We start from the raw sequence: 23,982 nt of genomic DNA on the forward strand, positions 1-23,982 counted from the left end.
TTCATCCCTTAAATTAACCATATGAATATAAAGTAACAGATGTACTTACAGACAAAGATCTTACCAAAAATATACATATGCTCTCCAATACATTAACAGGATTATTTAAAATAAAAGCATGTTCCTTAGGCTTCAAAAGCCATGAGAAAGAAAACCCACCCACCTCCCCCCCACAGTGATGGACTATGAATCTGCCAAAAAAGCACTAACTCACCTCATTTCAAGAAATCGGGCGTAGTTTTGATAGACAAGTTAAACTTCATAAAAAGTGTTAGCACAAAGCATTTTTAGGTTTATTTAAATAAAAATTATAATTTATACAAGACTTTTTAAACAAACAAGATTTTCTTAAAAAATGTACAGGGCAAATCATCTCATTATTTCAATTCTTCATACAGTATAAGTCTTTTGTCAAACAAAAGTTACACTGATAATGAATTATTTACAACTTCAAAATATAGACTCAAACTTCAGACATAAAAATTTTAACATCCATTATATTTCAATGATTAGTAGAAATTAAATATCTGCCAAAGTGTACAGAATTCAATAAAAACTACCAGTGTTTTTAATACAAGTTTAAGTAGCCAAAAAAAAGTACATCCTTTCATCTCTTCACGATTGGGTAAAATCTCTTTTCTCTTTGTCTGCAGGAACAAGGGTAGGGTTTTGCTGCTGGCGTCCTGTGTGATGTCGCTACTAAATAGCTTGTTTCATTCAATCTTGCCTCACAAAAGCTACAGTGCACAGAAAGGCATGATTTCATATTTCAGCTTTTTTGCCTTTTGATTTTAAATGGTCACCGATAAAGAATTAAAGCAGTCAGTTTTCATCTCCCTCTTTTTCCTCTTTAAAAGGGACTCAAACTAACCAATGCACTTCTAAAGAAGTTAAATCCAATTACACGTGAATGATCCAGCAACGAACCACAGACATCAACGGAATTGCAAACATAAACAGCAAACACACAGACAGAATGACACGAACATCACTTTCTGCTATTAGAAAGTAGCACTTTACATTAAGTGGCATGACCCAGCCTGTTACTGAAGTTCAGCAGGCTATACTGCAAAACTACGAAGGAAGATTGGAATTTAAGGTGAACTTCAGTGTAATTGTACAAGTCAAGTATGTATTTACTCGCTGCCCATCCCCTCCTGCCCTCCAAACCTGTGAGGGTGTAGCAGGAGGAAAAGCACAGGAGCACCTGTGAGCAAACACACCAGGAGTATCTTCTAGTGTCTCTGATGTTACGTACGCCACAGGAGCAGCTACGTAGCAGGAACCTGGACAACCCAATGTAAAGTGAACTTTGCAAAATATGTACATAGATGTTTGTCAGTTATATTACAACTATTTTTTAAAAAAAATCCAGTCTGTTTTCAATATCTTAGAATGAAACAATGTTACGTTGCAGTTTGCAGTAGGTTTACTGCTTTAAGAATGGCTAATTTTTACGTTCACACCGTTAACGTGTGGGTTAATTTCAAACATCGACACATTAGATTTTATAAGAAGTTTCTGATTTCTTTGATCAGAAAAAAAATTTTAAGAGCATATTGTACACATGAGGCATTTCAGTCTGGGAAAAGGATAACGATTTCTTCTCTCCGAAGCCTAGGTATGGTTAATTGTTGTCCTGGCACCATCAGCATAGGACCTATAGCTCCTCCAGGAACCAGAGTCTAGGACAACCCTATATACTAGGGTCAACCAGCGAAGGGTGGGAGGGGGAGGAGGTAATAAGTGCAAGTCAACTAATTTCCTACTGAAACTGCTGTTACGATCAGAGTGAAGGTATAAATTACACTTGAAAAATGATACAAAAATAAGAAAAAGAGCATGGTCTCTGTAAAAAATATAGTTTTCTGTTTCTTCAAAAAAAAAAGGATAATCTTAAACACACCCAAGGGATTTTTTCTTAAGACAAAATGAATGAATCTGATTAAGATTTATATAACATTAAGCGATTTTAATGCCTATTTGTTAGCCACGCTCACTATTCAAGGAAGCTTCTAGAAAGGAAAGCCAAATGATAATACACAGCAATTACAACAAGACATTAATTGATTTTAAAGTAGGTTTGATGAGAAAAGTTAAAGGTCAAGGGGTTTTTATGTAAACTTAAAACCTGAATGCATGAAGGGAAGAAACCATAAACTGTCAAGATACATCCACATTACGTGGTGGCAAAATGGACTTCCCACCATCCTCACTTACATTTTATACATTTTCAGGCCCTGAGTTACACCACACCTAAGGAAGCGCTAGAAATGTACCCCTTTTTCAGGTCACGTAAAGACACGTTGAAGTGCTACTCTAAAGGGAGAGGTCAAAATTAGCATTTTAGCCATTACAGTAGATTCTCCCCTGTTCTTGTTCACATTTCCACCCAGGGCACAGAGTTTTGCCCCATCAGTGTTTCACTTTACAATACCCAACCAAATCACTGCATTCAACAGTATTTCTTCATATCACGTCCATATTAAGTTCTTCATGTCATACCTCTTTATGGCCAGACTGAAATAAGGTTTGTACAGTTTGACTGCCACCTTCTTCATTACTGCTGTATTTGTTGAGAGACTTTAATTAAAAAAAACCTGTGCTAAGAGTTAAACACCCTTTGTTATTTGTCTCCCCTCTCCCTCCTTCATTTTACCCCTTTCCCTACAAAGAAAGAAAATCCCTGCTTAAAAAGAGAGAAGAAAATCTATGACATTAAGTCCCATTTTTACATAAGAATTTGCATCTCCATTGCTTTTTTGGGAGACATCCATACTACTCAACTCAAAAGACATAGCAAAGGAAAAAACATACTGGAAGGCTTGGCGTAACTCCTACTGTGCTTTCATGCAAATGCAAATAAAATTCTAAACCTCTCAGGTGGGTGCTATTATATACAGTATAAAAGCTTTCCAATATTAAAGACAAAGGTCAATATGTGCTTTGCTGCTAGAAAGGCCTGAGAGAGTTTAGAGAAGGAGCACAGCCTTCCTGTTTTACCTGGCAGTTGGGTTTAATTGTTACTGAAATTTAATTTTGCAAGGGGAAAGACAGCAACATACCAATGCCCCTCAAATTATGCTTTGAAAAGGAACTAGTGCTTTCAGCTGCTATATTATAGTGTTATTTTATTACAAGGTAACTCAAGAGAAAAGCCAAATTAAAAAAAAGTCATGTCTTAGTTTAATTATTCCCACCTGCCCCAACACAAACAGCCTGCAAGTCTTTAATGCATTAACATACAAACACCTTGTACATACAGCATGTACGATAGTTGAGCCCTTCTGTGACAAGTATCTACAGAAATACAAATATATGATGCCTAACATTTTAGGAACAACATTTTGGTGCCCTCTTTTATAAAAAGCATCTGCCTGCCTTCCTTCCTCTCACTTCAGTTAATTAGGAAAGGAAGATATAGTCACAAACTTTCTCCTCCAATTCACTGTACAAGTAATTTAAACATCTACACAGGAAAGATTGAACCTAACCAAACAGGTAAAATATCCTTCTGCAATGCAAGAATTAGCAAGAAGGAGTTATTTTAAGTGCAATTATAAATATGGAAATACTGAGATGCTAATACTTCCTTGGTGTTGCTATCAGCTTTAATAAAGAACCCAATTAAAAACTCCGAGCTGAAGAAAAAGACTTCAGGCTGCTGCAGTCGTCATTCTCACATCTTGAGGAAAAATAACTAAGATAAAGGGACAAATGTTTCCCCAGTGATATCAGGATAGAGTTAAAGGGATCAATCTGTTTCACTTTGTTATCTAGTCAGTTCTCCAAGTAACTTCCCAGCTTTTAATGTCAGTAAATAAACATTAAAAGTGCTTAATGTGCAAGGCTAATAGTGATGATAGCACTTTCACTGTTTTGTTTCATTTTGTTTTTTTTGGTTTGGTTTTTTTTGGTTGTTTTTTTTTTTACAAAACCCTTAAAAACAAACATGAAGGCATATATAAAATACACTTGATTTATGTAACAGATAGAATATAAACCACCAGACGAGAAAAATTATTGCAAAATAGATGAGGATGTTCATTTTTTTCACTACCAAGTTGTAAAATAAGAAAGTTTCCTTTAGATCTTCTAAGATACTAGCTGTCACTGCTTGACGATGCAGAGGTTATTTTCACATATTGGTTGAAAATTGTCTCAAAAGCTTCATCTCTGTGTACCATGGCACCAAACACCAAAGGCTAAATAACAGAAAAAAAGATCATGTCAGTCCAGGAAAGAAAAATCTTCCTTTCGGTATAGTTTTGGCCAAATCAATAGGAACAGGAGATGAACTGTACTCGAAGTGCATTATTAAAGACACAAAAATCCTTTTCTCCTTGCTCTGAAATCCTTGCATATATGGCAGAGTTTCTAAGATTTTTTTTTTCTACTTCTCAATCTCCTTAAAACAGTCATGGCATAAAATGCATCTGCACAGAGTATTAGCAATGGAGCACACTTCAACTCTCTCTCCTCTCCATCTGCTCAGTGCATGATGTTTTCCTGAATGATCTCTGTCTCCATTAAAGATTTTTAGCAATCTTTATCAGTGACTCTTTGTTTCGGCTCATAGAATATTTATTTAGGTAGATGAACATGAACATTTTCAACCTTGTAATTAAGAGGTGCTTCTCAATATCAAAACAACAAGCAGAAAGCCTGGTACAAGTGTCGTGTGACTTGGAGAAAAGTTATTTATAGGTGATTAGTTTAAAATAAGCTTCAGTCATATGTTAAGAAAAGCTTCAGTCGCCCAAAGGGTATTTGAGGCTTAGAGAAGCTTAATTCTTTAGCACTGTAAGACTGTAACAAGAAAACTGCATCTGAGGATCAGGTCCTTCCACCCACATATACTCTCAAGCCATCAGCTTTTTGTTCCAGACTACACAGCAGAGCACCCTCATGCTCCTAATGAAGGATGCTGAGGGAACAGTCAAAGGAGGTAATGAAATAATGGAGCAGAAAGGATGGAACAAATCTTGAAGTGTTACAGTAAAATAGTCCAGATGCAGCAGAACAAGCTAAAATGTTTAAAACGTTAAAATTCTGAAGACAAATATACCGAATAGATAATTAAAAAAAAGGCAAACACTGGCATAAGGAGGGAAAAAAACCCCTTTATGCTGGTGCTAGCCAGAGAAGGAAGTCAAAAAGGGCAAGTAGTCAAACACAGCATACAGATACAGGTAGATACTTACTTTTTGTGTAGATGGTGTTGATACAGCAATTCCCATCCCTGATCCCGGGAGAACAGAGAGCACTTTATACTAAAAAGAAAAAAAATTCACAGATCAAAGATATCTTATGTACTGAACCATTGCAAAAGGTGCTGAGAAGGTTACACAACTTGTCACTGGTATATCCTCCCCAACACAGCTAACAGACCTCTGCTGCAAACAAGAAGAGGCCGGATGCTGTTCTCTGACCCTGGAGTCAATGGGCTGAGCATCACTCAGAGCAAGAACCTGCCTCTCCTCTTCTTCCCACACACCGTGGCACCCACCCTGCCTGCTGGAACCAGATCCGGTCCCAGACTGAGCACCCCGGTACCACACAGTGCGTGGGAGCTGGCCCAGCCACGCTGCCAGGGACCACAGCAGCAGCTGGATGGTGGAGGCAGGCAGTACATCCCAGCCCCACGTCTATATATGTACATGAGACTGTGCCTGGGAACATCACCTAGAGGTTTCCCTCGAAGTACCATTCACCCACTGTTCAAAGGAGCAGCAAGCAGACCAGAAAAAGCTTCTTTTTCAAAATTAAATAGACAAACAAGGTATGTATAGATTGTTGGGTGTGTTTGGTTTTGTTTTGTTTTAAAGAAAGGCTGTAATGCTAAGAAGGAATACAGTTGGCTGAACAGGGAAGTACACCTAAGGGGGAAGGGACCCTGAGTCTGGCCTGTGTTCCCCACCCTGAAATAAAACGAGGTGCAGCACATTTTTATGCTTGGCTGCACGATCCCTGTCTCACCTTCACTGAAAAACTACACAGATGCAAAAAGACCTTTAAGGCAGTAAAGACGTATTAAACAATGAGCCAGCATTACTTTAAGTACAATGTTTAAAATCCATCAATATAAATTATTAATTCCAAAGGGAACGTTCAAGTTGAGCATAAGTTGTCTGTTTTACAGACATATGATATAAATAGAAGGAATTCATTTGACAATCCGGAGGTACTTAAGCAGCAGGCACCGGGCTGAGGTATTCCTTTGCATGGCATGATTTAATCTGTGGCACTCACGGCCACAGGATGTAGTAGAAAGCAGGGGTGTCTATGTTTAAGACTAGGACAAGTTCAAAGACAGTAACAAGAAGTGATGTTAACTGCCATATAGAGTGATGCAAGGCACCTATAAAGCCATTGGTGACCACAGGCTGGTAAATCTCGACCAGAGGAAGGATCACATTTGCCATGCTTCCAACCATCCACTTCTTGCCTCTGTTAGTGATGGGAACCCAATATAGATGATGAAACTACAGCCCGATCCAGTCTAGCTATTCTAATGATTTACCTTTCTCCACTGACAATAATCCCTCTTCCCTCCAACACACCTACATTTAAGACTGTGCATCCACCGATATCAACACCCAAACTGAAATTAGTATTACACAATTCCTGCTAACAATAAATCTTCTTAAAGCCTACACAGCTCTAGTCAATGCAGGAGTTAAAAAACAACACAACTTTAATTTTAAAGTAATTCAGAAGTGTAAAGGTTTAGTAAACTACTTTGTGTTTATGCTCATAGTGAGCTTGCTTGTGGTGAGCCCAAATGGCTAAACAAGCAGTTCTGGGAAATATTCTTGATCAAAGAACTACACTTTACCTATTAAAAATTATCAATGGCACGCTTTTTTCAGAATAACATAAGCAGAAAAGCAAAACATGACTAGCTGAACAGAAAACCAGCTTTCCCCGATTTGCAACACAAAACAGACATACCTTCTGAATATCTGTTATATCCGTTAGCTTTATAACTTTATTTCTTTTAGATGAGCCGGATTTGGAGCTTTCAAAGCACAAGTAACTGAAGACAAGGAAAGAAAATTCTTATTTTGATAGAGTATTGTAAAACAAAGCTTTCAATACCCCTCCTGTCACTTCTGAAGTATCAAATCTCACAGGTTAAAATCAGCTTCAAAAAAAGGAATGAGGCACACAATAAGCAATTCAGTTATGGCTTCTAACTTAGAGCAAATATTTATAAATTATAGCAACTGGCTCATGTGTCTGAAAGCCCAGAACTTATGGTACATACACACTAAAGAATCCTGCATTTATATTACTGCACTGAATGGTTAATCCTGACAAGCATTTTAAAGACACAGGAAGCAGGTATGTCCTTAAACAGTTGAAATGCCAAATTTAAAAAGCTTATAAAGAAGATTGTTGGAAAACACTGCAGTAGTTTCATGTTATTGTGATGCAGACAAAAACTCAGATTTCTAAACACTGGAGAGTGGTCTCCATCAGTAGGTGACGCTGCATACAGATGAGCTTTACTTCCATTCATTACACTGCAAAGGAATTTCAGTGCAAGACCCAAACAGTAGTGACGATAGTTATGCAGCCCTGGGAGGCTGGGGGTAAAGTAAGAGTTTAAACAAATAAAAATCAAGTACTAGTTTTGAAATCAAGGCTTGAATTTCTATCTTCTTTTTGGTGCACATCGTTTCAAGGAAGCCACACATTCAATTTGCTTTAAAAAAAGAAATTAAGCGTATTTGCCAAATAGACATTGATCACAATTCTCAGAATATACTTTTAGGTTTATTTATTAGTATATATATAGATAGTATGTTATCCACATCAAGCTACTAACAACTGACTACTTAGAGCTACTCTCCATTCCTATGCAAGCCTTTCAAAGGCAAAATCATGTCTGTTAAGCGTTACCGCACCCCACATTCAGCTCTCCCTCTCCTATAGTGCTTTCCTGAGGTCTTAAACCACCATGAAAAGGCATTTTTGTTTCAAAATATTGTTGAAGAATTACTTTTAGATGCAATTTTTTTTGCCTGTTGCGTTTCCCTCCTAAGAAACGTGTGGAGTGCAATGACTCACTTTTCTGTGACATAAAGAACTCCGTTTCTGATGTAGTCTGTAGGCATCTTCCTGTCTCTGTTAATCAAGCAACAGCGCCAGCCATTTTCACACACTGAAAAAGTCGTAACAAGAAATCTTACTTTAAGAGACGGGCATTACCCCCAACAGTTTCTTTATAAAACAGCAGAATACACTGAAAATTAAACTTCAGGTGCCTAAAACTAGAAGTGTTTACAAAGAAAAGCCAAGGTAAGGTGTTTTTAGACGTCATAACATGTGTTTTATCACTGGTTTAAAAAACAAAGGGAATAATTGTGCGGGTGGTTTTTAATTTGACTACTTCATTTGCATTACCACAAAAGGCATGCCAGGCTGTGCATTCTTTCAAAGAACTGTAAGGATGAGGAATGAAAGAAACTGTCTCCATTCATCCTAATTTAAAGCAAGTCTTTTTAAATCACAAGTTTATACCAGTACATTGCACAGAAAGGGAATTCAACTTTAAACTATCCTTTGCTTTTTAGAAAATACTCTACTAATGTAGCCTTCCTGTTGCATAATACCTGCCAAAGGACGCTCATTTTCCGACAGGTTAAAAACTTCATGGAAATTCCCCCTCTTGGTCATATGAAAACGACTTGTGTCTTCATCTTTGCTTATTCCGGTTGGGGCACTTGAGCCCACATAACTTCTGGATGCTGCTGTTTGAAGCTGCAGAAATATAACAAGATTCCAAAATTTGAACAGCAACATTTAAACTGTGCTCTTAAAAATAACTTGGCTAACTATTCTTCCTAAAACAAACAAACAAACCAACCTGCAATGCAGCAATTTTCATTAACTACTTCAATAAAGTTAGCTTTGGACTATTGCACTATACTATTGCAATAGCACAAAGCTCTAATGTGCTACCTGAAGATCACCTTTCAAAGTGCTGCCCTTTGATGGACGCCCTTCGCAGGGGTGAAAGCACATGGTGCTAGATGTACCTATCTTAAATTACCATTCTTCTACAGTAAAGGATCTATCTGATTAGATACAGCTAAGTCACTGCACACAACTCCAATTATTATACTAGTGGGACTAATAACAGTTAATATAATATCAATACTTGGCTTGTCTTCAAGAGACAGACCAAGCATAAAATATTATTGCACAAAGTAAGTTTAGAAAGAAAAAAGAGCAAACAAAGAAAAAGCCACACCAAACTGCGTCAGCTCATTAGGAACACATATTCTGAAATTGAAAGGAAGTTTTCCACACTAGGATCCATACCTTTTCATGCCCTGACAGCTAGCAGGAAAAGAAACAAACAACACAAATGTGACAGTGACAAAAGGGAAAAAAAAGTGAAGTCTATTTAACAGTATAATACATAGAATAAAACATGAACTGCGTGAAGCTGCAAGATCTTGCTCGCAAACCAAGAGACTACACACAATGAATGCAATGTAAAAAAGAAGAGTTATCGGTGGTTAGAGCACACCAGTTCAATTTATTCAGGTTGCGTTAAAGCCACTGATCTTTTCTTTGCTTTAAAGATGCACCGAATTTTGAGAGAGTTGACATGTGAAATAAAATCAGAATGGTGGTCAGCATCCTTGGGGGAGGAGGGGGGAAAGCAGCACTGAGTTCTCAAAACCAAAGTACCTGAGTAAAATCTACTTTTAAATAGGGCTCCTGAACCACTGGAGGCTGCCCTAGCAAACAAGCCTTGCTTCTAGGACAGCAGGCAGTTTCTTCTGGAAAGCTTGCTTGCATTTGCTTTTTCATCTTGGTGGGGCACCACACGATTCCAAAGGCTGGCTTTTGTCATTGAAGCATTAACAGCTCCATTCTCAGTCCCACCATACACATGCAGTTAAACAACTGGCAAACTGACAACATGCAAGCTCAGGACTAAGCCCTTCTGTAAAGGCCCGATGCTGTGGAAGGCCAACCAGCCTCTGCTGCTTTTTTTTTTTTTTGCACGTAAGTTGGCAACACTTGACACTTTGCAGGATTTAGTGCTAACAAAAGAAATCCAAAGCACATGAAAAAATGCGCACTGCAATCGCTGACTAGAAACCAGACTGACAAAACAGGCATGACAGAGGGTATTTACCATCCAGCTTTTGGGGTAACTGTAATACAACGATGCCTCGAGGGAAAAGAATAAAGAAAGTTGACACGGAAAGCAAATGGTTGATGATAACTGTGCTCTTGCTTCAGTTACTGCCCCTCTGCTGTGCCCTTAGCAATGATCGAGCCCCTGGAACCAAGGAAAATACCAGCTTCTCCAGCAATTTCTGTGCAACTAAAGATCAGATTAATTTTTGGAAGGCTTTCTTGGACAAGTTATTTGGCTCCTTATACACGTAACCAGGTGAAGCTCCATGGCCCCAAATGTACAAAAGGTCAGGGCAAGAGGCCCAATGCTTTTTGCGCTAGAATGAGGATTATTCCTGCTCTCTGCTATGCTGCTTTCTACTTACCCATTATATAAAGAGATTAAAAAAAGTTGTTTAGACTTCAGTATGACATAATGAAAAACATATTTGGTTTTTGCCTTTTTGTACAAAAATCTATTTTTTATACTACGAGGTTCCCATAAATCTCTCAAGGAATAGGAAAGTTTGTCTAAAATTATTGACACCAAGTTAATGTTTTCAAAGACGTTTGGAAGCAGATGATGCCGTCCTTCCTGCACATCCTTTCCAGGGAGACAAGCCAAGCCCATCAAGTCAGACAAAGCAGTTCTAAAGCCCTGGTCTACTTGCCAAAACTTAAGCTGTAAGGAAAAGCCAGAAGGGATAATTACTCTCTAAGGTTATGGATTCAAGTTCAGCAATTCAGAGCCTTTTCACCTCTAAGGCAGATTAGAGAGACCCAGCAAGAAGCTGCTACAACCACCACAGTATGTGAACAATAACCTGTAAGCTCAAGAGGCACAGAAACTTTAAGCCCATCTTCTGCAAGCAAGAGAAATACAGTCTACAGATGGCTCCGTCCAAGCGCTCATTCACCTCTCTCATCCTTGGAAAATAGAGACACTTTCTGTCAGAGACTGTCCTCCTCTTCTACCTCCTCCTGAAATACTCACATTATGCTGCAGTTATTTTACCACAAACTGCTCCATCTCCCTCTGAACCCTGTGTTGTCGTCTTTTTCTTCTTCACAGGTTAACAACCGAGGGTTCGTGTGTTTGTCCCTTTTGCTCTCCAGTTGCGTACCCAGGCTGAATTATTGCTAAGTGCTGCACATTTTAGTCAGGGAGCTTATGACAGTAGTCAGATACCCCATGAATGCAAATAAATGTTGTGATAAGAAGCACTAAGCAAATGCTAAAACATGATTAGACTTAAGTTTTATTACAACTTCTTTTTTTTTTTTTAAATAAACATTGACAAATTCAGGGGTATGGAAAAGCATGAGTTGCTTTTCAGTTATCATGTCAGGGCCCAAAATAATTTTCAGAGATGCACAAAACACAGCACTTAAATCTTGAACTATGAGATTTTAACAACAACAACAAAAAATACTGCTGGAGTACCAACATGGTAAAAAATTCATTTATCACCACTATGCTAAAAGGTCATCTAACACAAATAACCGTAAGACATAATGCCTAAATCTGTAAACTACTTTATTACCTCTATTGATGCTTAGCCCATTAGTAAGCTGTATATTATATTTGAGCCTTTTTTTTTTTAACTAGCTGTTCTTCAATCTATGCAAGCAGATGCATTTCCACTAAAAGAGAATGTCTGAGAACAGAGAAAGGGAATACAAAAAGACTAAGTTTTGACAATAAAATCACACAGAATGTATGCTACAGAAATTGATACGAATATGGATGATGTTATTTTTGTGTTTAGCTTCATACAATTTCTAAGATATCCATATACATGTTTATATATACATTTTGATAATAGATTCCTTTCATACAAGAAACAGAATCCATATAAAAACTCTGTGGATCTTGAAAATAATAATAAAAAAAGAACACTGACTGTTAGGATTTAATTAATCTTCCCTTCAATGTGCTCTAGTCACTGCGGAAAAGGAGAAGGGAGAAAGGGATCCGATTTTCAGACGTTGGGAACAGAGGGACAAAAAGATTTATTAGCCTTACCCGTCTCGACACTGTAGCATTAGACCTTTCTTTGAGCTGAGGATCTGTCGGGAGACTAGTCCAGATGATATAAGGAGTATCATACTTAGCTCTTAGTCTGGGGCATCGTTTGAAGATAAAATCAATAAGGAAAAACTTAATTCCAGCATAGAGTCCTGAAAAAAAAGGTCACTTTCATATGCATGTTCAAGGGGCTTTAAGAACATCACTATTTTGATCATGTTTTAACAAGTTCATGAATGAAACCAAATTCTGTAAGTATCTTCAGTCACAGTGCTAAACCATTCTCTTGGTTTTAATATTTTGATTCCTCTTCCAAAGGCAGGAAATTATTTTTCTTTTCTTCCCCTGCCCACGTTCCTTCCTCCCCACCCCCAGTTCTTTTAAACTGCTTATGTAGCTTCTTATTATGCAGAATAACATTAAAATAATTCAAACAAACATTCCTTATTACCAGAAGCATTCTGAAAACATGATATACTTCAAAAGCAGAAAGCACATGAGAGCATTAAATTGTGCAGCTCCCTGCCAGAATTTAAATGGCAACAGAGGGCTCTCATGTACTACATTAAACTATCTTCCAGTCAAGTACTTCCTCTTATCTTACACAAGATATTTTCTAGCACTCTCCCAGATCGAAAAACGCTTGGAATACTCCCTCAAAACTTTACTGAATGCAATTCAGATCTCCTTCTAAGAGTCAGAGTAAAAAAATACTGTCTCACACATCTAATTCAATTGCCACTTCAAGCAAACCTATGTTTATATTCAAGCTAACACAGTTTGAAGTTCAGTGCCACTAAAAGTTACTCATTTGATCATATCATTACTTTAACAAAAAAAAAAAAAGGGAGAATTCTTGGTTCACAGGACGTGGCTTCATATCTTAAAGAAAAGACAGCCTCACGCTGTAACAAGAACCCTCTTCTCCTAATTCCTTTTTTCCCAATTCCCAGTTGAAAGTTTAAGTATCTGCAACTTCACCCACAGTAATCTGTTCATTTTCTCCAGCTTATCCTCCAAGTTTTACAAGTAATCCCACTAACCCTTTAATTTTTTTCCAACCCTGTCACCTTTGTGCCTTCTATGTAGTCCAACATATTCCATTTGCAATAATGTATTAGCAAAAAAAATCCCAAAATACAGAACTTCCTGGAAGCCTTACAGCTGACAGTCTGAAGACCTCTTTTAAGAGCTCATAAACTTCCTCTCTTCAAGGAGTGAATGCATTATCCAGTCTTTCTTATTATATTATATATTTAGCGATGGTTTTTGAAATGCACATGACAAACTATGCCAAGCATATGAAAATACTTTAACACACTGCATTATGTATTAATACAGTGTTTTCCTTCCTAAGCTATAGAATTCTCCTTCTTAAGATCACGTTAAGTTTTAACACATTAAGCCTAGACTCTAACAGGTCAATTATTTATTGCATTTACCCATTGCAAGCCCAATAATCCTGTATGGCAAAAAGCAGGATGCAATAAAAGCTGCCCATAGAGTAATGTAGAGCTTCTGTGTTATTTCTGGCTGGACCCACATGAACAAGCTGAAAACAAAAAAAGAAGTAAAATTTTCTTAGTAGCATTCCAGACACTGATCAAATCTTGTTCTAAAAGGAGGGGGGAGAAGGCTTATGTCAGATAACTTACTTTTTAATTTTTTCCAGTATGTCTGCCATCTTGCCAAAAAGGTTCTGTTAAGAAGCAAGAGAATTAAAACCAAGTCCTGCATTATTTTGGTTTTTTTTGGTCCGCATAACAGAAACCATCAGAGTGGTCTTACTCTGTTGGTAGTAAGCAATTCCCAGAAGTGGTGGGGTTTTTAAATTCATTTTTAGCCATTTATGTACTTCACAACTGAGTAAATACAGAACAGAATAGCAATACTCAATGACTTCCACCTCATTTAACACTTTGTTCTGTAATTCATGATTGTTAGAAGTGAAGCAGCTATATGACCCCACTGTCATGACTGAAAAGTGTTTACATCACTGCAAAAATTTTAATTTAAGCTGTCAGTCTAAAAGCTAAGAGCTTCTGTCAGTAGGTAACAAAATGGGAATTTTCTTCGCTCATTTTGAGCGCTGAAATTTCAGGAAATGGTGACTGAGTTCACCAACTGTTGGACCGTTAGATTCTTTGGAAACACACCACTATAGGTAGGCATTTATAATATGCCCTTGGAGTTACTAGATTCCACATAATTCCAACAATTGTTAATGCAAACTGACTTCTGCTCAGGACTAAGAGGGTTATTCAGCTATCTTCTCTGACCAATCCCTACTGTCACAGCACCTGTAAATTTCACCTTCCCAATAAATATCCAAAGGTGTTCATATAAACATATGCACCACCACCAGAAGGAAAGATAAGAGCGTACATAGTTGGCAAGAAAAAGGTAAGCTACTTTAGCAGCGGCACATTGTTAGATGCGGCACAAGGCTGCACTTCAGCTGCATGGTGGAGTCACTCAGCTGCTAGGGTAGCTGGCCAAACTGATGGAGCTGGGAGAAAACCTTCCTTCATCCTCTTCCACACAAGCAGCAGATTTCAGGGCTGGGGCAGGGATGGTGGTGGTGTTTAAAACAGGCTATTTCAGAGATGCTGTACAAACTGTTCAATTAACATAGCTAAACATACAGCCTTCAGCTAAATCTTGAAGGAACAGGGCCTCCTGCACCAGTTTTGTGACTAGCAGATTTGGGATGTGGGTCCACACTCTAGTACATTGGTAAGATTCATCACCTGATCTACATTATCAGAAGCTTATGTGGGGAAAAGCTGTCATAAGCTGCTTCTGTTCCCCTCCAGACCTCACTCAGAGCTGTGACTGGAGAACTGAAGCACTGTGCCATTTCAGAAGCTCCAGGAACCTTACAGAGAACTTTTTTTGCTCACAGATAAAGGTCCCTTATGCAAGAAAAATATTGCTTGAGTGTCTGTTTTCACACATTGCATAACAACATCCTTCGACCACCTGGACTATGAACCTCCTTGTTTCTAAGGAAGCAGCCAGAGAGGTCTGAGAGCAGCACAGTACCTGCGCCTTCTGAGCCACATCTAGAACAAGCTGAAACTTTTCAGACACAGTCAGGTCCTCTTTTGGGGGTTCCTTGGGCAAGAAAGAGACAATCCATTAATTTTCAGCTCAGCTGAAACCGGTATTTTACAAAGCTCATCAAGACAAGGTGAGCCCTCAACATTCTTGGCAATAGTCCTCTCACTTTAAACAGTCTCTAAATTTACCAAGTTCCTCCCTTGTTTCAGATCTATTGTTTGTGTCTTTCATTGCTTGTTATCTTTAGTTCTCATTGCTTTTCCTCCGTGGTATATGCAAACATACTAGTATTAGGCTGTGAAAGACACAGTAAGTCTTTGGAGCGGCATGGTTACAATGATTTTCAGTCTACGACCACATGGTTAAACTGACCTATTTCTGGTCTAGCACAGAAATGCCATTTTTGTTAGAAGTTTTATATCTAGAGCTTTTAAACGTATTTATTTAAATAGATTATTGGCCTTTTAAGAATAACAAAATTATCTGGGAAGCAAGGCCTCACTAAGTCTTAGTGAAAGGTCTGAAATTCAAAGAGCTCCATCTTAAATTAACACTTAAAATCCTTCCTGGTTAAGAAGGTTATGCAAACATTTACTTCAGAATGTTACAAAGAAAACAGAACGCAAAGTTTCTTCAAGATTCCATAGGATCTAACTTGTCCCAAGCTGGCATATTAACATTGATTCCAGAAATGTGATTCAAGTTTGGAATATTTTAGGGTAAAACACCCAAACCTAAAAGTGCTGTTAGTGAAGATTTTCTTATTATAGAATTTAAAGTTGCAAGAGAAAGAAAAAAGTTGTAGCATCTTTATTCGCACCTCACTCTTCCTTCCTTTCACAACTACCCACATAAACGCAGAGGAATGTTTTAAAGGTGCAACTTTTAATGTAGGCATACAGGTCAAACCTATCAAAGACCTACCATGGGTTCAGAAACTTCAGGCACAATGCTCCACTGTATTCTCCAACCCCTAGAAGTTACGGAAATAGTTAAAGAGAGCAAGTACTTCTTCTTCACCTGCCAACACGGATTATTTGTAAGAGGTTAAAAAGTAGTTTTCTGCAATAAACACTATGGCTTAAAAAAAACAACAACCATGAAATAATCCCCAAATTAACGAAGAACTCACAACATAACAAAAGCACAAGTTGCCAACCATAGACAGCTTTAAAGGTATATATATTAAAAAAAAAATATTAGCTAGGGAGATACTACACAGAATCACTGCTTGTGGGTTTTACAACAAAAGTGAACTGTGTGCATAGAATAAATAATTAGCATTTTTTTCTTGTGAACAAAATTACATCAGCTAATTCAGAAGTTTATTTGCTACCAGCAACTTTCAAAGAATAGTGTCAAACAGTAAGTATCAATGAATAAGTCAGAAAATTATTTTAAAATATGCACAGTAAGGCCCTTTCCACCTTTTTAAGGGGGAAAAACACCATCAGCCTAAAATAGCATTTTAAAAAGATCCTCTCAGTACAGAAAATGTACAGAAGTCTTAATTTTTAATAGAAACTGAAATTAAAAATGGAAGATACTTTGGATAAAGTATGCCAAGAGCTACTGAAAAAGGCAAAACTGCAATTTTAGGCCTAGGTGAAAATTCTCTCCAGAGAAAAGCAGCAGGCTTCAATATTTAAAGTGAGGTTCTCCAACTACTCTGAATGCTGCAGATTTTTTTTTTTAGAATTTTAACATGCTGAGGGATTTGTCTGAGAACACGCAGCATAATTTATGGTCCCCTAAGTCACAGGATATGAAGATAATTCCTTAGAAGAGTAAGAAGTTACAGAAATTGAGCAATAAAATTAAGGATATTAGAGTCTGAACTTCACTTTATTAGACTTAACTCACAATGTTAGAAAAAGTTTACAACTCAATGCAAGAATAACAAAACATCTTTCAAGCAAAGGATTACAAGAGAATAATCTATTATTTAAGTAAATACCTGGCTATGAGGTAATTTAGGGACAACCTCAAAATTGCTAAAAATAAGAACATAGGAATGGCCCAGCCATGCCATACAGCATTCATGTAAATCTGCAGATTAAGAAGAAGAAAAAAAAAAAAAGAAAAAAAAAAGAGAGATGTGGATTATAAACTGGGGTACAGTGAGTTGAATGAAATATTGTTTCCCACTGTACTATTGGGTTCAGAATCATGCAATTCAGATCACAAAAATTAATAAGTTTTAGCCATACCACAACTGACAACAGCGCTGCATTCGTGAATGTAAAGTCAAACCTAAGAATGAACCAAATCTCCAGAGATGACACTTAACTAGCTCTCAGCTGCTTGAGAGAGACTATTGAGTATTTCCAACACTGCAATTACATGAAGGAGTAGTAAAAAGTAAACCCTAAAGTCTGTGAATCTGCTCTGTGACCATGATATGGTCTAACACTCACCTAGGGCAGTTGAAGCAATAGTATATAGTAGAAGAGTTATAACAATTGGCCCCATGCAGGGCAACAGGATAAACTCTCCCTCAATTATTTCAGGTCAATATTTTCACCAAGCCTAAAAAGGTTGCAGAACAAGAGGTTTTAGTTTACCTAACAAGCACAAACATGAAGTGCTCCAAGAGGTATTCTGTCCCTTTCCCAGCTTTGGAAAATACAGAGACTATAGCCTCCCTGAGGAGACACATTAGGCTTTTTACTGATAACCCCAAAAATGAAGCATTGCTCTGGCTCCGAGGTCCCAGAGCTTTCTGAACAGCAGTTGAAGTTCCTTCTTTCAGCTTTTATCTGAAGAATGGGTTTGTCGGGAGAGGCGAGAGAAAAATTGGTAGGTTAGGGAAGGGATAAAGGGCACTGGGAGGGGAAAGTCTCCACCTCAATATTCCTTCAGCTGTGCCACGCAAAGTAGCATTAAATAGGGCTCTATAACTTACAGCTGGGATCATTTAATAAAAAGGGGTGTGACATTTTCACCAAACAGGTTCATTCAGGTGTAACTACCGGTAATAGTTTCCTTCGATATCAAAGTATTTCATATACACCATGACCAAAGCAATTTAAAATCATTTAATTAACAATTAGAAGGTAAACAAGTCAAAACTCCACTGAATAGTTATGTCACTTTGTGGTATGCAAACCTCCTTACATAGCATGGGAATGCTTGAATTTAGCTCACAGACCAGATGTTTGCACATTAAATGATACTCAGATCAAGGCACTTTTGTCTCTCATCAGTAAGTATGATCCTAACAAATGGCAAAGAGCTCTGACGATGAACGATAGCTCCTTATCAAATATAGCCGCTACCGGTATTTCAGCCCTAGACAAGAAGAGATTTTGCAGAGGCTGAACTAACCATCCAATTACAGGACTGGGAGACAGGAAACAAGAAATGACAGAACAATGCCCAGATTGCTATAAGTTATTTTAACAGTAACAAAAGTACACTACAATAAACCCAGAATACACAATTTAAATGGCTTTGAAATATAATTGAAGTGACAGCTACTGGTATTTTGTGTTAAATGAAATTACACTATTTGATTTGACTTAAACATAGCACAACCCCTACTCAGATATGGCAGTTTCAATGAATTTCAGTAAATAATACATTTTAAAAATTCTTACTGCTCCTGGAGGAATAGGATAACTTACAATAAAGGCAATAGCAGAAGTGTAGATAGAATACCAGTCTGATAAGGCAGAAAGATTCTTCACAAAATTAGTAACAGGTTTGGCACCTCTCTCTAAAGAGAAGCAGAGAGAAAACACAACCGTTAGAATTAGCTGGCAGTGATTAAGTAACTTGTAAATGACAAACCACCAAATTAGAAAATTAACAGGAATATTCAAGACATGTAATAATAAAAAGGCTTATCCAAATTAAGAAAAATGAGACCCATCAATGTAACTGAACAATTAGCTATGGAATACATTTTCAAAAACTAGTGTTATTCAAGACAAAGGTTATGTCTAAGCTTTTAAGTAGAAATTAAAAAAAAAAAGCCCAAAACCAAACCCTCAATATCATTTCCAAGGGTACCCTGGATGCTGATAGTCTGTTCTGAGCCCTGTTCGTACTACCCTGAAGACTGCTGCACAGGTCAGTTCATCCCCCTGCAAAACAAGGTTAATCAGCCTGACTGGATTCCAAGCCACGAAGGAACAACATGCTGCTCCTTGACCAAGCTGGCTTAAAACCAGGCTAGATCTCTCTTGGCTACATTTCTGCAGGAGTCTATCCACTGATAGTATTTTGCTGCTTGCTATTCCTAAGCCAAGAGACACAGGACCCACAGGACCTTCCTGCCTGAAGATTGTTGTCTCCCACCTCTACAGACCTTTGCTCTCACTGTCACTGCACGGAAGACAAACCTGGGCTGAGAGGTGTCACTCCCACACACAGATGCCCAGAGCCAACCAGGGACAGCAAGAGGAGCTCTTCCTCAGCTCCCTCAAAAAAAACTCCAAAACAAAAAAAAAAACCCAACCCAAACCCCAAACAAAACCCAAAACAAAACAAACCACTTGTTCTTTACCCTTCCTATTCCTTTAAGCTATTTTACCACTTGGGCAAACCATCTAGGGAACACCAAAAAAAAAGGATAGGGCTGCTGGAAAAAGACCTTTGCTTTCTCTGCTTGCAGTGGTTTTGCCTTCCCTGCTGAGAAAACTGAAGACTCTGCTTGCACGAGGGGCCCCAGGAGTATGCACCTTCATTTGCAGTACAGCTCACAACTTTGAAAGCTTTTCTCAAGATAGCCTGTGACTTGCTGTCTTTGTTTGGCTTGAAATTCATCTATACTTGATACATTCCCTATGGGAAGTAATTAAACAACCAGGACTAGATTTCCTTGAGCATCAGTGGCACAAACAAAGCAGCAGATGAAGTAAGTGGAAGGGCATGCGTGGAGGAGGTCATGGACTCAAGTGCTGCTCCACCATCCTACATCAAACCTGCAGGGAAGGTCAACAACTGGAAAATGCTGGTGACAACAGGCATCTTGAGAGCAACCAAGGGTCTCAGGAGCTCCAGGTGGTTGTCAGGTACCACTGGACACAGAAATCTAGATTTTGTGGCTCACCTAGTAGAAGTTAAGAACCACTCAAAGCTTAAGCTTAATACTGCTTTTTTCTTAAAGCTATTCTGAAGTCAAAGCATGTCTACCACAGAGAACAAATGAAACTGGAAGGAATACCAGTATTAGAATAAGAACAGAACTGACCTTACATGGAGATTACAGACCCTTATTCCAACTTCAGCTTCCCCCTACAATAAGTTAACAATTTGTAGCACAAATCAGCCTTTTTTTTCAGGCTAGCAATTCTTTGCTGCACAGAACTTTTGGAGAGGTTAACTACTCTGTTTAACCTGCCACCTTGCATCCTCTACCTTCCAAAATAATTCCTCAGCTATTCAAGAGAAAGAAATGTAAGACACACTCAGCGTATGCATTGTCCAACCCCTCCTCCTTTGAAAATATAAACTAATATCTAGCAAGCAAACTACAAGCAGCTCAGGCATAAATGTATGAACATTATTACTTTTGCCATTGGACAAATACTCTGTTCTCATTCAATACATAGAATCATAGAATCATTAAGGTTGGAAAAGGCCTCTAGGATGATCGAGTCCAACCATTTACCCAACGCTACCATCTCTCCTAAACCATGCCCTGAAGTGTTGCATCTTTTAAATACCTCCAGGGATGGCAACTCTACCTCCTCTCTGGGCAGCCTGTTCCAACGCCTGACCACTCTTTCAGCGAAGTAATATTTCCTAATATCCAATCTAAACCTCCCCTAGTGCAGCTTGAGGCCATTTCCTCTCGTTCTATCACTCTTTACTTGTGAAAAGAGACCGACCCCCCCACCTTGCTACAGCCTCCTTTCAGGTAGTTGTAGAGAGTGATAAGGTCTCCCCTCAGCCTCCTTTTCTCCAGACTAAACAACCCCAGCTCCCTCAGCTGCTCCTCATCAGACTTGTTCTGCACACCCTTCACCAGCTTCGCTGCCCTTCTCTGGACACGCTCCAGCACCTCAATGTCCTTGTGGTGAGGGGCCCAAAACTGAACACAGACCCAAGGTGCGGCCTCACCAGTGCCGAGTACGGGGGCACGATCACTGCCTTACTCCTGCCAGCCACACTATCCCTGACACAAGCCAGGATGCCATTGGTCTTCTTGGCCACCCGGGCACACTGCTGGCTCATGTTCAGGCAGCTGTCGACCAGCACCCCTGGGTCCTTCTCCGCCGGGCAGCTCTCCAGCCACTCTTCCCCAAGCCTGCAGCATTGCATGGGGTGGTTGTGACCCAAGTGCGAGACCCGGCACTTGGCCTTGTTAAACCTCATACAATTGGCCTCAGCCTGTCCAGGTCCCTCTGTAGAGCCTTCCTACCCTCAGACATATCAACACTCCCACCCAACTTGGTGTTGTCTGTTTAAAATGTTTACACATTTTAATTAAAATTACATTTTTAGTTCAGAGATACCCTATGTAATTCAAGACTAAAGGCAAGCTTCTACCACTGATCCTCTAAGTTACTTTGCACTCCAAATACTAATTCAGGATTTCAGAATCATTTCTGCTTATGAACTGGCAGAACGATTTCAAAACACTATTTTAAAATGCAGCAATCCTCCCAATAGGGTTAATAAGAACTATTTTTACTTCCAGAAAATAAAACACTGCTAAGTACTTACTTAATCTTCTCATATTTTCAGTCAACCTGAAAAATAATGGATAAAAGCAACTTGTTAAATAGGCAAGTAGTGCACATTTGAGTACATTTGGTCCCTGAAATACTGCTTACAGTTATAAATTAGATGTTTGTGTACAAAGTTTCATTCTTGCCTGTTATGAAATGTGTTCCCAGTAACTAATATAGCCTACCTTGCATCAGACCAAAAATTCAAATGTAAGCTCTCCAGCCTAAGACCTCGACCACAATTTTTGAGAGGCCTATGATGGAACCTGGTAAATAATATAACTCTTATTCTACCTCAGACAGCAGATAAACTTCAAATTTCATGTTTGGCCAAAGCATTCATAGACCTTTTGAGATGGTTCTGTACTTCCAGTTTTATTACTCATTACGCAAACATTGCTCAAACATGTAAAAGGTTGTAAAAAAATAAGAGAGGAAAAGAGAGCAACTTGTAAAGAAGCCAACAATTTCGCACATTCATGTTAGAGATTTACCTTCTAGCACTAAGTGGCTCTTCTGTTTCCACTGTATTCTCTTCTGGCTGAAATCTGAAGTCCTCAACATACTCCCCAAATTTGTCACAAAACCACTTCTGGAGTCTCGAACAGACTGTATGACTACGCTTATCTATAAAAAAGAAGCTCTAAGTATCAGGATAATACTAGAAATGTCTTCATACAAAGCCTGCCCCTTTTCCCACACACCATGCTTCACTGGGAAGCAGACTTTGTACAGCTTTCCTGTCCTTTGCCAACACTCTTATCAGAAACTCACTATGCAATTTACTTCTGCTTTTGCAGAGAAACCCTGACTGCATTAAGCTGGTAAAATAAGACTAAAGGTTACACCTGCTTTGCTCTAAGTATGGCACTTGGAAGCATCTTATTACCAGAAGTACAGAGATTACTTAAACATCCTAAGAAATGACAATTTTTAGCGAACACTGTAAAAACATTTTCTGGTTAAGAGGTTCCTGTAAACAAAACACTGACGTAGATCTCGGCACTCCTATTGTGCTGAAGGGTCACCGCAAGAAAAGAAGTGTAAAGCAAAACACTCCTGAGCAGAGAGCAGGACAGCCACCTGCAGCCACATGAATTTGACAAGAAAGGGAGGTGGAAACTTAAGCAAAATTCTACAAGAAACATTTTTACTACAACTTTCCAACCATTTATAGGCTGCAAAGATTGTGTGTGTGTGTAGATTATGTATAACATGCGCTTTCTTTTTTCTAAAGCCAGGCTACAGAAAATATGCTGTACATGCCACTTTCTATATATAGAATATATCATATAGTCATAACACTGCCTGGAAAGTCTTATATGGCAAAGTAAGGAAGCAATGCACACTTTCTGTAAGTCAGTTTCAGTGGAAAAATATAAGTATATGGGTATATGGAAATAATGTAAGGGTAAAGGGCCTTAAGACAGCACAGGTGAGAACAAAACAATCACCTTTTGCTTTACCTGTAACTCAAAAAATCACTGTCTAGAAGGAATAGACTGACTGTTCTTTGGAAAGGTAGTCAACACAGCAATGTCACAAAGAGGACACTGGTCATAACTATTCCAGGACTAAACTTAGTACAGAACTCCATAAAATTAAGATATGATTAGACAGAGGCATGAAAGATTAATCAGCCAACTACAACAGCCAAAATGGTCCTTTTAAGCATGTGAAAAAAAGCAACTGGTGCCCAGAAAATTGAATCAAACTATTTATTAATTAATGGCAGTGATACCTAGAAAAACAAGGAATTTAAGGGCAGTTTACATCTGAGACAACACTTATATTTGAAAATAAAAAAATTTCAAGTTGCTTCCTACATACTAATACTTCTGATAGCACTGAGAAAGAAATTTGAGAGTACAAGACAGAAAAAAATGGCAGTGGCAGGTTGTAGGTCATGGAACAGGAAGTACTGAGATTATGGGAATGGAGGAGGAGCAACTTCAAATTTAACTTGCAGATTTAGAAGCCTAAGTGGTTGTCTTGATCAAGAGGCATGGGGAGGAAAGCTTAAGTGTACTGAAAGGTTGAGAATCTGCCTGTTGCCTTAGTTCT

At 38.4% G+C, this 23,982-nt stretch overlaps 1 protein-coding gene across 1 annotated transcript in view; it reads right to left on the minus strand.

The window, feature by feature from the left end:
* Positions 1-267: 267 nt before the first annotated feature.
* Positions 268-23,982, minus strand: part of GRAMD4 (GRAM domain containing 4) — an 82,952-nt gene continuing 59,237 nt past the window's right edge. The window contains exons 6-19 of the mRNA XM_075081296.1: positions 22,413-22,545; positions 21,914-21,939; positions 18,865-18,956; positions 17,196-17,287; positions 16,163-16,211; positions 15,221-15,292; positions 13,831-13,874; positions 13,618-13,727; positions 12,173-12,327; positions 8,622-8,769; positions 8,077-8,170; positions 6,955-7,039; positions 5,205-5,273; positions 268-4,205 (exon numbers count right to left, since the gene is read on the minus strand). Of these exons, the coding sequence (XP_074937397.1) occupies positions 4,104-4,205; positions 5,205-5,273; positions 6,955-7,039; positions 8,077-8,170; positions 8,622-8,769; positions 12,173-12,327; positions 13,618-13,727; positions 13,831-13,874; positions 15,221-15,292; positions 16,163-16,211; positions 17,196-17,287; positions 18,865-18,956; positions 21,914-21,939; positions 22,413-22,545 (1,271 nt within the window). The 3' untranslated portion in view covers positions 268-4,103. The remainder of the gene's footprint in view (positions 4,206-5,204; positions 5,274-6,954; positions 7,040-8,076; positions 8,171-8,621; positions 8,770-12,172; positions 12,328-13,617; positions 13,728-13,830; positions 13,875-15,220; positions 15,293-16,162; positions 16,212-17,195; positions 17,288-18,864; positions 18,957-21,913; positions 21,940-22,412; positions 22,546-23,982) is intronic.

Source organism: Phalacrocorax aristotelis, chromosome 1 (assembly GCF_949628215.1).
Source record: "Phalacrocorax aristotelis chromosome 1, bGulAri2.1, whole genome shotgun sequence".
Taxonomy (NCBI): domain Eukaryota; kingdom Metazoa; phylum Chordata; class Aves; order Suliformes; family Phalacrocoracidae; genus Phalacrocorax; species Phalacrocorax aristotelis.